This window comes from Phaenicophaeus curvirostris, chromosome 4 (genome assembly GCF_032191515.1).
Source record: "Phaenicophaeus curvirostris isolate KB17595 chromosome 4, BPBGC_Pcur_1.0, whole genome shotgun sequence".
In the NCBI taxonomy this organism is placed as follows: Eukaryota; Metazoa; Chordata; class Aves; order Cuculiformes; family Cuculidae; genus Phaenicophaeus; species Phaenicophaeus curvirostris.
Window position 1 is genome coordinate 75,924,449 of NC_091395.1, and position 13,469 is coordinate 75,937,917.

General features: G+C 49.9%; 1 protein-coding gene across 2 annotated transcripts; it reads right to left on the bottom strand.

The window, feature by feature from the left end:
- Positions 1-341: 341 nt before the first annotated feature.
- Positions 342-12,819, bottom strand: LOC138720365 (5-hydroxytryptamine receptor 7-like). Of its 2 annotated transcripts, none has more exons than XM_069856554.1 (3): positions 12,753-12,819; positions 10,587-11,149; positions 342-1,416 (listed from the first exon to the last, which is right to left on the bottom strand). In XM_069856554.1, the coding sequence occupies exons 2-3, from the start codon at positions 11,093-11,095 to the stop codon at positions 645-647; spliced, it is 1,281 nt and encodes a 426-aa protein (XP_069712655.1). In that variant the 5' UTR covers positions 11,096-11,149; positions 12,753-12,819; the 3' UTR covers positions 342-644. The 2 variants fall into 2 exon arrangements, with proteins under 2 accessions (XP_069712655.1, XP_069712654.1); XM_069856553.1 differs by lacking the exon at positions 12,753-12,819 and adding an exon at positions 12,172-12,266.
- Positions 12,820-13,469: the final 650 nt, after the last annotated feature.

Genomic DNA, 13,469 nt, shown 5'->3' on the forward strand with positions numbered 1-13,469 from the left:
CAGGGGAAACAGGGGCATTGGTATTACTGCTCTGGCGTGCAAACCTGGACATGAGCTCGGCGTGTAAAATGCAATTACATCAGTGGAAGGAGTTCGTATAAGCTGGGATGGCATGAGTGCTTGGATCTACAACGGAGCCTATAGCTGCTGTCATATTTAATAGAGAAATGCAGACAGTGTTGTCTTTACACAGTATATTGTGTGCCCTCCACAGACCTTAGAGCCCTTTTTGAAGGTGTAGAGCTTCAGTCTTATCAAATTGGGGTTTTTTTTGTTTGGTTGGGAGGGTTTCTTTTCCTTTTTCTAAATATTTTTTTTTAATAGATGGGGAAACTGAGGCACAGAAAGGTGTTGTGACTTGCCCACAGTCAGTGGTAGACCTTGAACACCCTGTCTTGCTCGTGGCTTTTCAGTTCCCACCTGGGACATGGTGAGAAGGAAGGGTTGCCCACTTGTTCCCAAGGTGAGGAGAACCACAGCTCCTCCCAGAGTGAGGGGAAGGGGTGTCACTCTCAGCAGCAACGTCTGGCAGAGGGACAATGGCAAGCATGGTTTCTGCCAGCCCTGAGAGGCAAGAGAAGCGAGGAACCTGAAATGAAGAGGCAGGATTTCGTTGGTGAGGCACTGAGCGAGAGGACGTGTCTCTACAGGATGCATTCGTGCCTCTCTGTGGCTTTCAGGGCCTCGTGCATGCTGGCAGCTGAAAGCCTCCTATTGATGTTCCTGTACCTGCACCTCAGGAGGTTCCAGAAAGTAGTCCTCAAGTCTCGGTTAAAGAAAGCATAAATCAAGGGATTGATGAGGGAGTTGGTGTACCCCAGCCAGAGCAGAGTCCTCTCCAGCCGCAGCGGCATGCAGCTGCAGTGGATGCCACAGATGAAAGGCCGAGCTGTTGACATCAGGAAGAACGGAAGCCAACAAAATGTGAATGCCCCCAAGATAATGCCGAGGGTCCTGGCTGCTTTCTGCTCCCGTTTGAAGATGGAAATATTTTTCCGATCTTGCCGGAGCAGTTTGGAGAGCGTAGCGCATTCCTCCACTGCTTTGGTTCGCTTGGAGCTGTGGTGGCTCCGGCTGGAGGCTTCCAGGCAGTAGACACCCTCTTCTTCATAGTGCTTGGGGATGTTCATGAAGCGATGCTTCTCAGCACTGACCTTGGCGGCTTTGTAGATCTGGCTGTACATGACAAGCATGACTGCCATGGGAATGTAGAAGGCAACCCCCGTGGAGTAGACTGTGTACCCAAAGTCCTGGCTGATGAGACAGACTCTTTCCACAGTGACGTTCTTGGCCCAGCCAAAAAGAGGAGGGAGGGTGATGGAGGCAGACAGGAGCCAAACGATGAAGACCATCTTGGCCATCAGCTTCCCATTTTGTCTCACAGGGTATGTCAGTGGCCGAGTGATACCAAGATACCTGGAAAAGAGAAGAGTTGCAAACAGTTAAGAGGATTGGAAGGGGTCCACGTGGCACCATCTTGGTTGGGGGGATGTGAAGGGAAGGGGCCATACGAAAATTAGTTGCTGTTACAGAGGTGGAATATTTTGATTTAAAATAAAGTAGAGGTTAAATTTTCATCCAAGTAACTGTGTAGTTGTAATGAAGAGCAGCGGAGGGAGCTGGGGTTGTTTAGCCTGGAGAAGAGGAGGCTGAGGGGAGACCTCATTGCTCTCTACAACTACCTGAGAGGAGGTTGTGGAGAGGAGGGAGCTGGGCTCTTCTTCCAAGGGACAGGGGACAGGACAAGAGGGAATGGCCTCAAGCTCCACCAGGGGAGGTTCAGACGGGATATCAGGAAAAAACTTCACTGTAAGGGTCATCAGGCACTGGCAGCGGCTGTCCAGGGAGGGGGTTGAGTCCCCATGCCTGGAGGGGTTTAAATGACAGGTAGACGAGGTGCTGAGGGACATGGTTTAGTGTTTGATAGGAATGTTTGGACTCGATTATCCAAGAGGTCTTTTTCAACCTGGTCATTCTAAGATTTGGTGATTTTCATTCTGAATCTTCTGGTAATGCTTTGTCACAGGACAATTTTGGTCCTGGGTAGGAACAAGAAATGAATTTCCCAAATGATAATGTTCCCGGAGACATGTAGCTGCAGTATCTTCTGTGAAACACATTTCACACCTCTCCAGCTCCCGTCTAAACGCCCTGGTTGGACTACTCCACACTGCTTTTTTGCAACCAGCCCATGCAGGATATGAGACATCATTTAATTGCTGAGTGCAATCTGAGCTCCACGTGGTTTGGGAATAAGAGTGCTTTAAAAGGCTTCATTTTCCACAACAACTAGTTTGTACAGAGAACATGCAACGAATTACAGCCATGGTATGTAATGCTCTCCAGCCTGTCACCCTCCCAAGGAAATATCCAATAGTGGGATGGGTGATCCACAGAGTAATAGTTGCACCAGGACTGAGTCCAGGTGAATTGAAGGGACTCATACCAGTGTTCAATGGATAGTGGGATGGATAACAGCCTTCTCTTAATTGTCCAGGCAACTTGAGAACTAGGGGAAGAAATACAGCCTGCAGCTGAGATGTCCCTGAGGTAAAATGTGAGCAAGGAACAATTTTGCCTTTGGGAAGATTTAAGGATGTGTCTCGATAGAACAGAAAAGCAAAGCACAGAAAGCAAAGCTAGTGATGGGGTGATGGGCTGTGGTGCGAGACTTTTGACAGCAGTTGACTCAAGCCTTCTTTCAGCTGATGGACTTTATGTCTTGCAGCACTGGCACCCATGGGAGATACCACTGTCATCGGCACATTCCATCACTCCTAACACCATTTAGCCTGCAATAATAGGACAAACTTACATATTCCTGCAACATCTACTGGAGATGACTTCTGGAAACCAAGACAGGAGCAAGACAAACAGCTGGAGCTGTCTGCTCCCTTGCACAGCCCGTAGCTCCTCAAATGATGGTGTCCAGCCCTCCTTGGGGAGTAAATTGAGAGAAACTCCAAGTAGGAGATCCCAAAAGCATGTGGCAACCCATGGATTCACAAATCCTGATGCCTAGAGTTAGGAGTTACCATGTTAACTTGACTGAAAGGAGCTGGTTAGACTATGGGGTGTAGTTTTGAACCATCCCCAGCCTTGACTGAGAAGTTCATGTGACTAAGAAATAATGTCAACTGCTACTTGGTAAACTGCGATTGTAAACTAATAAATCAGCAGGGAGTTGGCCACTGTCAGCAAATGTTCCCAATGAAAAACTCCTGCCTTCTATTCATTCTCAATCAGTCCAGCAAAAGCCTCCAGCTGTCATATAGATTTCTTTTATGTTACAGCCTTTTTGATTCAAATATGCCTTCTCTCAGGACGTAGTAGGAATTTTTAGGCAGGATCAAATCACCTCTTAATTATCTTGGATAAACTGCGTAGGCTGAAGGGGCAGTAAGAACAGCAGCTGTAGGAATACTTTTATGTTGAAAGCTTTTCCAGGGAAGAATGGCCTTTTCTGGCAAAACAAAAATTTCTGCACAGCACTTTACTCCTATTGCATCAATATTTTTTTTTCCCAACAAGCAGTCTTTTTGTAGGTGTTAGGAGATTTTTCTTCTCTGATTATTTCCCTTTCCCAAATCCTCCCCCAAGTTTGGAAGAAGATGGAAATAAAATTTTAAAAATTCCATTCCTCCTCCCCCTCTGACTGCTAAATATATTCAAAGCCCAAAGTATTCTCCCCCGACTCCCTGATAAAATGAATTTGAATTCATCCACTGAGTTATTCTTTTCCAGTTTTCCTCTGTATTTTCTTCAGCTGACCTCACTCCTGCTGTAGGAAGGAGCTATGAAAGGAGAGCAGACATGTCATAGAATGAGTTGGATTAGAAGGGACCCTAAAGGTCATACAGTTCCACACCCTACCATAGGCAGGGAGACCTCCTGCTGGACCAGGTTGCTCAAAGCTCCATCCAACCTGGCCTTGAACACCTCTGGGGATGGGGCAGCAACGACTTCTCTGCGTAACCTGTGCCAGTGCCTCCCCAACCTCACAGGAAAACATTTCTTCCAAAGATCTCATCTCTATCTCCCCTCTTTCAGCTTCAAACTGTTCCTCCTCATCTTATCCCTGCACTTCCTGACAAGAAGTCCCTCTTCAGCTTTCCTGTGGCCCCTTCAGGTATTGGAAGGCTGCTCTAAGGTCTCCCTGGAGCCTTCTCTTCTCCAGGCTAAACAACCACAACTTTCTCAGCCTGTTCTTCGTTCTCCCACCCTCAGACCATCTTCTTGTCCTCCTCTGGACTTGCTCTAGCAGATCCATACCCTTTCCGTGCTGAGGACTGCAGAGCAGTCCCCTAGGTTGGGGAGAAAACCATGCCCTACACTTACATCTCTAAGTTCAGAACCCCAAAAAAATCACTCCTCTATATATCCAAGCCAAGAATTTTGCAAACTAATATATGCTGTGTTGTGTGATACCCTTTATTATGCTGTTACAGGGTTTTCTTTAGAAGCCGATCCACCCAGGATTTGCTGAAACTTCAAGGAATTTACATGCTAGCCTAGCAAAATGCACAGTGACAAGACTTAAAAAGCAGGCAAAGCTGACACATTTCATCTCTGGGTGCCTTGTGCAGTCACTGCTGGAGGAAATGGGGCTGTTTTGAGGTCTTTGCTCATGATTTTGATGAGATCCGGAAGACCTCAAAATAGGCCAACGTTTACAGCAGTGCAGGAGGCGAGATTGCACAGACATGCAATGAAATTCAAATCAAATTCTCTTGCTTTGATTCTTTTCCTTTTAACGTGTGCGTCTTGTTATTAATCAAGTTTAGCCGTAATCAGGTAACAAAAGCCAGTTCCTAGAGCAGTGATTTACCCGTGGTTTGTGCTGCTTTGCAGGACACCCGCTGCGCAGAGTTGATTGTGTAGCCACTTGCTCCTTGTGCAATGAACTCCTTTCATGCCATCGCTGAACCCTGGCTGCAGGGTAAGAGACCCCTGGTAGGAGAAGCTCCATCATCAGCACCGCAGAAGAGCCAATTCATAGAATCATAGAATCACCAGGTTGGAAAAGACCCATTGGAGCATCGAGTCCAACCATTCCTATCAATCACTAAATCATGCCCCTCAGCACCTCGTCCACTCGTCCCTTAAACCCCTCCAGGGATGGTGACTCAAACCCCTCCCTGGGCAGCCTGTTCCAGTGGCCAATGACCCTTTCCATGAAAAATTTGTTCCTAATGTTCAGCCTGAACCTCCCCTGGTGGACCTTGAGGCTATTTACATTTATTCTATGCTGAACAGTAATAACTGAATTGCTATGCCAGGGTTTAAATAGTAAAGACAAACCTCTCCAAGGTGCCCCTATCTCCATTCTGCGTGGTGCATGGGTTGGATGAGCCAAAATGAGCCCAGAATTGGGCTTTCCAGGATCTCACTGTTTTATCACAAACCCGTGCCTCCTCTGGGCCAAATCAGACCTGGTGTCCAAACTGATGCTGTGCCTGCTGAAAGAGAGGAAACCTCTGGGTGGAGGATGCAAAAGGCAGCTGGAGGCTACAGGAACCTCTGCCTTCATCTACCCATGCCTTAAATCATTATTCCCAGACCTTCATCCACCCCCAGCAAATAACGGATGGGGAATTCAAGCAGTGAGAGGGCAATTGCTCAATATACATTTCTAGTTTGGAAAAGAGAAGAAGAGCAATCCCCTGGTTAGGGGCATGGTTTAGTGATTGATGGGAATGGTTGGACTCGATGATCCGGTGGGTCCTTTCCGACCTAGTGGTTCTGTGATTCTATGATTCTACGCATTGCAGCTCACTTGAGATACAGTGCAGGGACTTATCCGGCCTGGGACATGTTTGGATCAAGAATACAGAAAAGACAGTGCAGAAACACACTGTGCAGGTTTCATCCCACTGACTCTTTCGGGTTGCATCCTTTTTACTGAGGACAATGCTAATTTGGAGTGTGCAATCTGATATTGCATAGAAAATACTTGCAAGGAAGATGGGAGAGCCCCAGCTGGGCTGCCTGGGAAATGGGAGGAGGACTTTTTTCCTGCTCTAGGAAAACCTAAAATGATATATGGGGTTTAGGGAAAGTCTTTTTTTGTCAGCTGCTTGGCATTTTTACGTAAAGCTTCATCAAAAGCTGAATAGCCCCAAGGGTTTTGTTGTTGTTGTTTTGTTTTTGGTTTATGGCAATAAAGAATCTATAACACTCTCAGGCTTTTATATAAGAAAAAAATACAAGAGAAAGACAGATGCTTCTAGCCTTTTCCTTTTTTTGATTTAAAAGGAAAATCAATCAAAGCCCCCTTTAGAAAAGAGTAGTTCTATCAGCTTCAATCAAGAGGCTTTTAAAAAGTACTCTACATTAATAATCAATAGTAGCAGGCTACATTTTAATAGTACTCATCGTCTTGGGCAAACCAAGCATCTTTTAGATCTAAGCTAACCTAAATATGAGGACGTTTCAGTCATCAATAAAAACACAACCTCCTTTTTGGCAGAACAGGCAGCTGCCTAACAGTGCTGACCAAGTTGGCATTCAGGCCAGAGTTAGAGAAGGGATTTATATTTCCGAGAAGTGCCAGTGCTGTTCCTCTTCTCGCTTGCAGAGCAGGAGGAGCCGCTTGCCGTCGGCACTGGTCAGTTGATGCTTCACTGAGGCGGCCCACAATTTCATCTCTTTTGGAGAAGAAATTTTTATTTCAGGCTCTCTGCAAACTCAGCTGTCCTGAGAGGTGAGACACTGGCACAGGTTGCCCAGAGAAGTTTTGGATGCCCCATCCCTGGAGGTGTTCAAGGCCAGGCTGGATGGGGCTTTGGGCAGCCTGACCCAGTGGGATGTCCCTGCCCATGACACGGGGTTTGGAATTGGGTGATCTCTAAGGTCTCTTCCAGCACAAAATTCTATGATCCTCTCGCTTTAGCTTTGTGGTTGTATTTGCTTTGTATCAGCATAGAAATCAAACACTGTGCTTTTGGAGATGTTTCCATCAGGAGCTAACCCAAAAATCCTGCCCATTCCAAGGCTGGCGGGAGGTTGAGATTGAGGCATAGCCCTGGATCCCTGTTCTTCCTCAATCCACCTCCATCCAGTGCCTGGTGGAAGGAACACGGATTACAGGTTGACGTAGAGCAATGAGAGCTTACAGGATGCTCAAGATACTGCTCCAGGATAATTCATACAACTCACAACCCACTCCTGGGCACCCTCAGGGCAGAAAGCAGCAGGGCGGTACCCTAGTCACCTACTCCTCCTTTGTGCATCAGAGGACATTGCCTTTTCCTCCTGGTGCCCTGGTGTGGACTGAGCCCACCAGTCCCCTGCACTTGCAGCGTGCCCTTCCTCCCACCCCGAGCTGAACTTGGCACGGCAGGTGGAATCATAGAATCATAGAATCACCAGGTTGGAAAAGACCCATCGGATCATTGAGTCCAACCATTCCTATCAATCACTAAACCATGTCCCTCAGCACCTCATCCACCCGTCCCTTAAACCCCTCCAGGGAAGGGGACTCAACCCCCTCCCTGGGCAGCCTGTGCCAGTGCCCAATGGCCCTTTCAGAGAAAAATTTTTTCCTAATGTTCAGCCTAAACCTCCCCTGGCGGAGGCGGGGTTGAGGCCATTCCCTCTTGTCCTGTCCGCTGTCACTTGGGAGAAGAGCCCAGCTCCCTCCTCTCCACAACCTCCTTTCAGGTAGTTGTAGAGAGCAATGAGGTCTCCCCTCAGCCTCCTCTTCTCCAGGCTTAAACACCCCCAGCTATCTCAGCCGTTCCTCAAAGGTAGGACTGTCCACACCCTTCCCTCTGCCCTGCCAGTCCTCCTCCCACTCAAAATACTTTGCTCTTTTTCTCTCTTCCTAGCTAGAAATGCATCTTGAACAACTGCCCTCTCACCCCTTCAATTCCCCATCAGGTATGTGGTGGAGGGGGATGAAGGTCTTGGAGCAAATGGTGACGCTGCAGCCCAGCTGATCTCCCAGCATGGCTTGGTCCCTGTGCAAACACCCTCAAGGAACGAGCCTATGCCAGACATCTCTGCTCTGTAGCAGCCTCTTGTATTCCAGATTTTCCTGCCTGACCCTGCTGAGAGTTCTAAAGCGACGTGCTCCCTCCATCATTTCCTTTGCTGCAGCCCCTTTTCCTCTCTAATGTTCATAAAGGATAGGGTTGCATGACCAGCACATGGAGAAGGTAGAGAAGGGATGAGGGAGTGTTTGAGAGCCTTGTGAGATGGAGAATGGGGCTGTGTCCCTGTGGGATGGGATGTTTTCCCCTTCCTACAGCTCAGCACTGGCAGCATGAGTTTTGCAGCAAGGACCTGAAGCTGCTCCACACCACCTCAGAGCCACAACCAAGCTCATTGGAGTGAGTTGGGTAATGAAGTTCCCTCAGAGGGGTGGGAAGTTGCTGGAGACAAAAGAATCGTACCCATGGGTGCCTCCAGCATCACCCAGTTAAGAGAGATCCTTTTCGGCTGTGTGACCAGTGGGTACAACTTAAACCAGTCGAAGGGCTGTTCCAATTGAAGCTGGGGGTTTCACCTACGCGGATGCAAATCTTGTCCATCCTACACTGAGATGTTTCCTCCCCGTTGTCTTTCCCGTGGCACTCAGCACGGCCCAAGATTTGGCCTTGGCACTTGTGGACCCCTCCTTGTTGGTGTCTCCTCCCCAGAAGAGTCCTACCCTTTCCCATTCCAGCAGGGAAAGAGGGGAAGATGGACCAAAGCCAACCCCAGGCAATGGCCTGTGTGGCATCCTCAGATCTTTCCAAGGAAAGGAATGGGAAAGGGAAAATGTAAAACAGAGAGAAGGGAAAAGAAGGGAAGGGAAGGGAAGGGGAAGGGAAGGGAAGGGAAGGGGAAGGGAAGGGGAAGGGGAAGGGAAGGGGAAGGGGAAGGGAAGGGGAAGGGAATGCGAAGGGAAGGGGAAGGGAAGGGAAGGGGAAACTGTTAAAGCAAAGCTAATCTGATTAATGTGCAGCTGCTTCCCAGCTCCTCACTCATCAAGAGGAATCGTTCACATATTCCATCACTGCATCTAAACTCTTCCCCCTAACAGAGACAGACTCTGTCAGCTCTGAATACACCTTTTTCTATTACGAACAGGCATTTTTAAAACAAAGCGAGTTCAGCAACAGAGCTGGACCTTGCCGTGTGGCCTGGGAGTGATTTTACTTTCTAACCAGCAGCGCTGAGCTGATCAGGGCTGTGGAGCAAAGAGCAGCTCGCAGAGGAGCAGTAGGTTGTGGGGGGCAAGGGCTTCCGAGCAGGAGTTGCTGTTTGCTTGCCAGGGATAACGTCAGTCACCAGCAGCAGGATTTTTTTTCCTGTCCTTTTCTGCTTTGTCACACGGTTTCACACCTGGGGAGGGTGGGAAGACAATCGGGGATGTTTTATAGCTGAAGGCATGCAACTTATCGGCTCTCTCCCTTTCCTGAGCTGCTTATCACAAACCCAGCCTGGTGCAGCGGTGCCAGCGTAAACCCAAACCAACCTCCGGAGAAAGCGAGTGTGCGCGTCAGCTCTGGATCCGGCCCACTGGCTCGTCAGTGCAATGTCCCTAATGACGCAGGCTGCTATAATTAGACCCATGGGGGTGCTGACTTACCCAAGTCCTGCCAGTTTGCCAGATGGGCTTAGCCTTTCCCTACTGACCCCAGGTGTGAGAGCTGAAGCCAGTAAATCCTCACAAATGCATGCACGGGGCTAAGTCAGGGATTTGGGGGATTTGAGATGAGGTGGGAAGAGTTGCTGACATCCTTAGCCAAGGCACAAGTCCAGGGAGCAGCAGAGCATCCCATAGCACTGAGCTTCAGAAGCTCCATAATCTGGATTTTTTTTTCAGTATGTTTCTTTTGTTGTTGCTATTGTGTTTTGATTAATAATTCTGTGGTCCAGCCTCTTTCCATAGAGAAGGTTAGGACAAAGGTCTATCCTCTAGGCTCTGTTCCTCAAGCCAAGGAATCATAGAATCATAGAATCACCAGGTTGGAAAAGACCCACCGGATCATCGAGTCCAACCATTCCTATCAAACACTAAACCATGTCCCTTAGCACCTCATCCACCCGTCCCTTAAACCCCTCCAGGGAAGGTGACTCAACCCCCTCCCTGGGCAGCCTGTTCCAGTGCCCAATGACCCTTTCCATGAAATTTTTTTTCCTAACGTTCAGCCTGAAGCTGCCCTGGTGGAGCTTGAGGCCATTCCCTCTCGTCCTGTCCCCTGTCCCTTGGGAGAAGAGCCCAGCTCCCTCCTCTCCACAACCTCCTTTCAGGTAGTTGTAGGGAGCAATGAGGTCTCCCCTCAATCTCCTCTTCTGCAGGCTAAACACCCTCAGCTCCCTCAGCCATTCCTCAATGTGAAGCAGCTGCCTTGAGGGGGAGGACTAAGCAAGTAACTTAATAAAGTTACTTGAGAAAGCACCTTAAGCCCAGCTCCTCCAAAGAAACTGAGGCATCTAACTCACACAGAAAGCCTTCAGCAACTCTGTTCACCTGGAAAACACACATGGAAGCATCGATCCAACCAGGAACGTGATTCTGGTGGTCTTCAGCCTCCAGAATCTCCCCTATATTTGAACCCACCTGAATATATGGTGGGTGCCTTGACCTTCCTTACCTGTCCACGCTGATGATGCACAAGGTCATGATGGAGGCGGTGCAACACATAACATCCATGGCGATAAACACATTGCAAAAAACCTTCCCAAAGAGCCACTCTCCCCCAACCAGGTCTGTAATGGTCACAAAAGGCATGACAGCGAAGGCCACCGACAGGTCAGCGGCTGCAAGAGACACCACCAAGTAGTTGGACGGCTGTCGGAGCTTCTTGACGATGCACACTGAGATGATGACCAGACTGTTGCCAGCAATGGTCATGAGGATGATGATGGAGAGCACAGCTCCGATGACAACCTTCTCCGTGTCCCCATAGAGCAGGATCTCCTTGCCACAGTCCGTTGTGTTGGTGATGTTGGAGGACGGCACGTGTGGCTCGGCTGGGACGAGAGGTTCCTCAGTCATGAATGGATTTGGGAGTGATTTCTGAGCCGGGTGCTGCTGCTCTGCGTTTTCCACGAAGAGAAGATGGTGCTCCAGAAACCGCCTGGGGCTGGCCCTTAGCAACATGCTCTGAGTTCACCGCAGCAGGCAATGGTACGAGTTTTCTCCCAGCGACGACACCTCCAGTGACAAACCAGAACATTTTATCACATACAGGCTAAGAAAATAATATATCCCCACACTACGATCCCATCTCTTGCTTCCCAAGAAGCAAGAACTCACATGCTCAGCAAGAAGCTGCTTCCCAAGTCAAGTGCTTAAGGACACGCAGTTTGCTGGAGGAGGCTCCGAGGATGCTCCTCTCCACTTTTAAAGGAGCACAAGCTACCCAGTCCACCTGCAACACCAGCCTGAACGTCTGCGTGCTCTTACAGCAGGACAGATATCAGCAGCCGATCATAACTGCTCATGTTAACGTGTTCCTGCTGAGCTGTGCTGCTTGTCTTGCACTTCTCCTGTGCATCCATACATTAAATCCCCCACGACTACTTGCATATTCCTGCATGTGGATGTAGAAGAGCAAGTGATAACACAAGTCCCAGCCACACACGTGCGCACACACACATCACCGGCCGCATCTCCTGCATGCATTAACACAAAAACTTCAAAGCTGGGACTATAAATCCATGCACATGGCATGCAGAGGCAACATTGGGCTGTACGGATGCAGAGGAGCGCAGCGCGGAGATGCAGCTCAGCGGGACCGTACTCATCACACGCAGCATCCCCGGGGTACCACACACGGACAGGTGAGGGTCAGGGCATCCCAGCCTATGCCTGGAGCTTCAAGTATCACTATCACACACACAGGTGAGGGTCAGGGCATCCCAAGCCATGCCCGGAGCGGTGAGCATCACCACCACACACACAACACAGACCCCCGCAGAGCAGCTACCCGGCTCCCGCCTCCCGGTTATTCAACCCTGGAAGTCTTTCCGAGCCACCAGCAGGGAAACTTTAGGGCAGGGCTCATCCCTGTGCAGGGCTCCAAGCATCACGCATAACGTGCAGCCTCCTCTTTTTGTTTCAAAGCCCCTTTCCCTCTCGAAGGGAGTTTGGTGCAAACCAAAGAAGGCTGGCAACCCCCTCCATCCCTTTTCAGCTTCTCCCTCCCAGCCGAGATGGGGGTCCCGGAGTTTTACCTGTGCCGAGGGGGTGAGACATCCTCCAGGCGAGCCCTTGCAAGCTCCGGGCAGGCGAGAAAGCAGAGAGCCACCCCCGGAGCATCCTTCTCCCCTCCCCGCCTCGCCGGTCCCTCCTACCTCCCTCCCCTCGCCTCTCCCCGGGCAGGGACCCAGATGGTCCTTGGCTCCCTCTGAGCCCCAGGGAGGAGCAGAGAGCAGGGAGGGGGAGCCCAAGCTGGGTCCTGCAGCCCCCCTCCCCTAAACCTGCAGGGATGCGGGGGAGAAGAGAGTGAGGACCTCGAGGGAAAGGCTGAAGTTGGGAAGATGCCCTTGAACGCCGTCCTGCAGCGCAGCAAGCAGGGCACGGAACCAGAGGTGCAGAGAAAGTCCATCCCCAAAGCGGCTTTCCCTCTTATTTATTTTTATTATTTTACAGGAGAGGGCTTCTTTCCCTGCTCCATGCATTTTCCCACCCCTCTGCCTCTGGGAGGTCCCGTATTCATTCAGCTCCGCACCAAAGAGCAGCAAAAAGCTGGGGAGAGGCAGATCCCTAAAGACAAGCCTTTCCCTGATCCTAGTAAAATTGAGAATAAACAAACCAGGGGTGATGATGCAGAGATCCACGTCTATTTCCCTCTCTGCCAAATGCTTCACAGGTGCTTTGGTGCTGGGATTGCTCCAGCGCTTCAACCCGCGGCATCAGACAGCTGCCATTTGCTCCTCCTGGGTGGAAAGAAGCAGAGCAGGGTCTCCTCCTGCATTGATTGCTCCTAAAAGCAGTTCCCCCATCACCTCAGCCCACACAAAGGGTCATTGGGCAGTGGCAGAGGCTGCCCAGGGAGGGGGTTGAGTCACCTTCCCTGGAGAGGTTTAAGGGATGGGTGGACGAGGCACCGAGGGACATGGTTTAGTGTTTGATAGGAATGGTTGGACTCGATGATCCAGTGGGTCTCTTCCAACCTTCTATGATTCTATCTGCCGCCTCTCGGGAGGGTGTGGGGCTTCTCCCTTTGCGAAGGCCCCATCCTGCATCCCTCAGAGTGATGGGTGTTCAACCCGGAGAGGTGCAGGCAGGCGTGGAAAATGTTTCCTGCACTTCTGGAGTGGGATAGGCATCTCCACCCCTGATGCCACCAGCTCCCTCGTCCATTCCAGGGCTGGACAAACAACCTGGCATCCTCCAACTCTCCTGGGGACAGCACAGAGGGTTGATTATGGAAAAAAAAAACCCAACCCAATGCTTAAATCTCTTTAGATCATAGAACTGTAGAATGGTTTGGGTTGGAAAGGACCTTAAAGATCATCCAATTCCAACC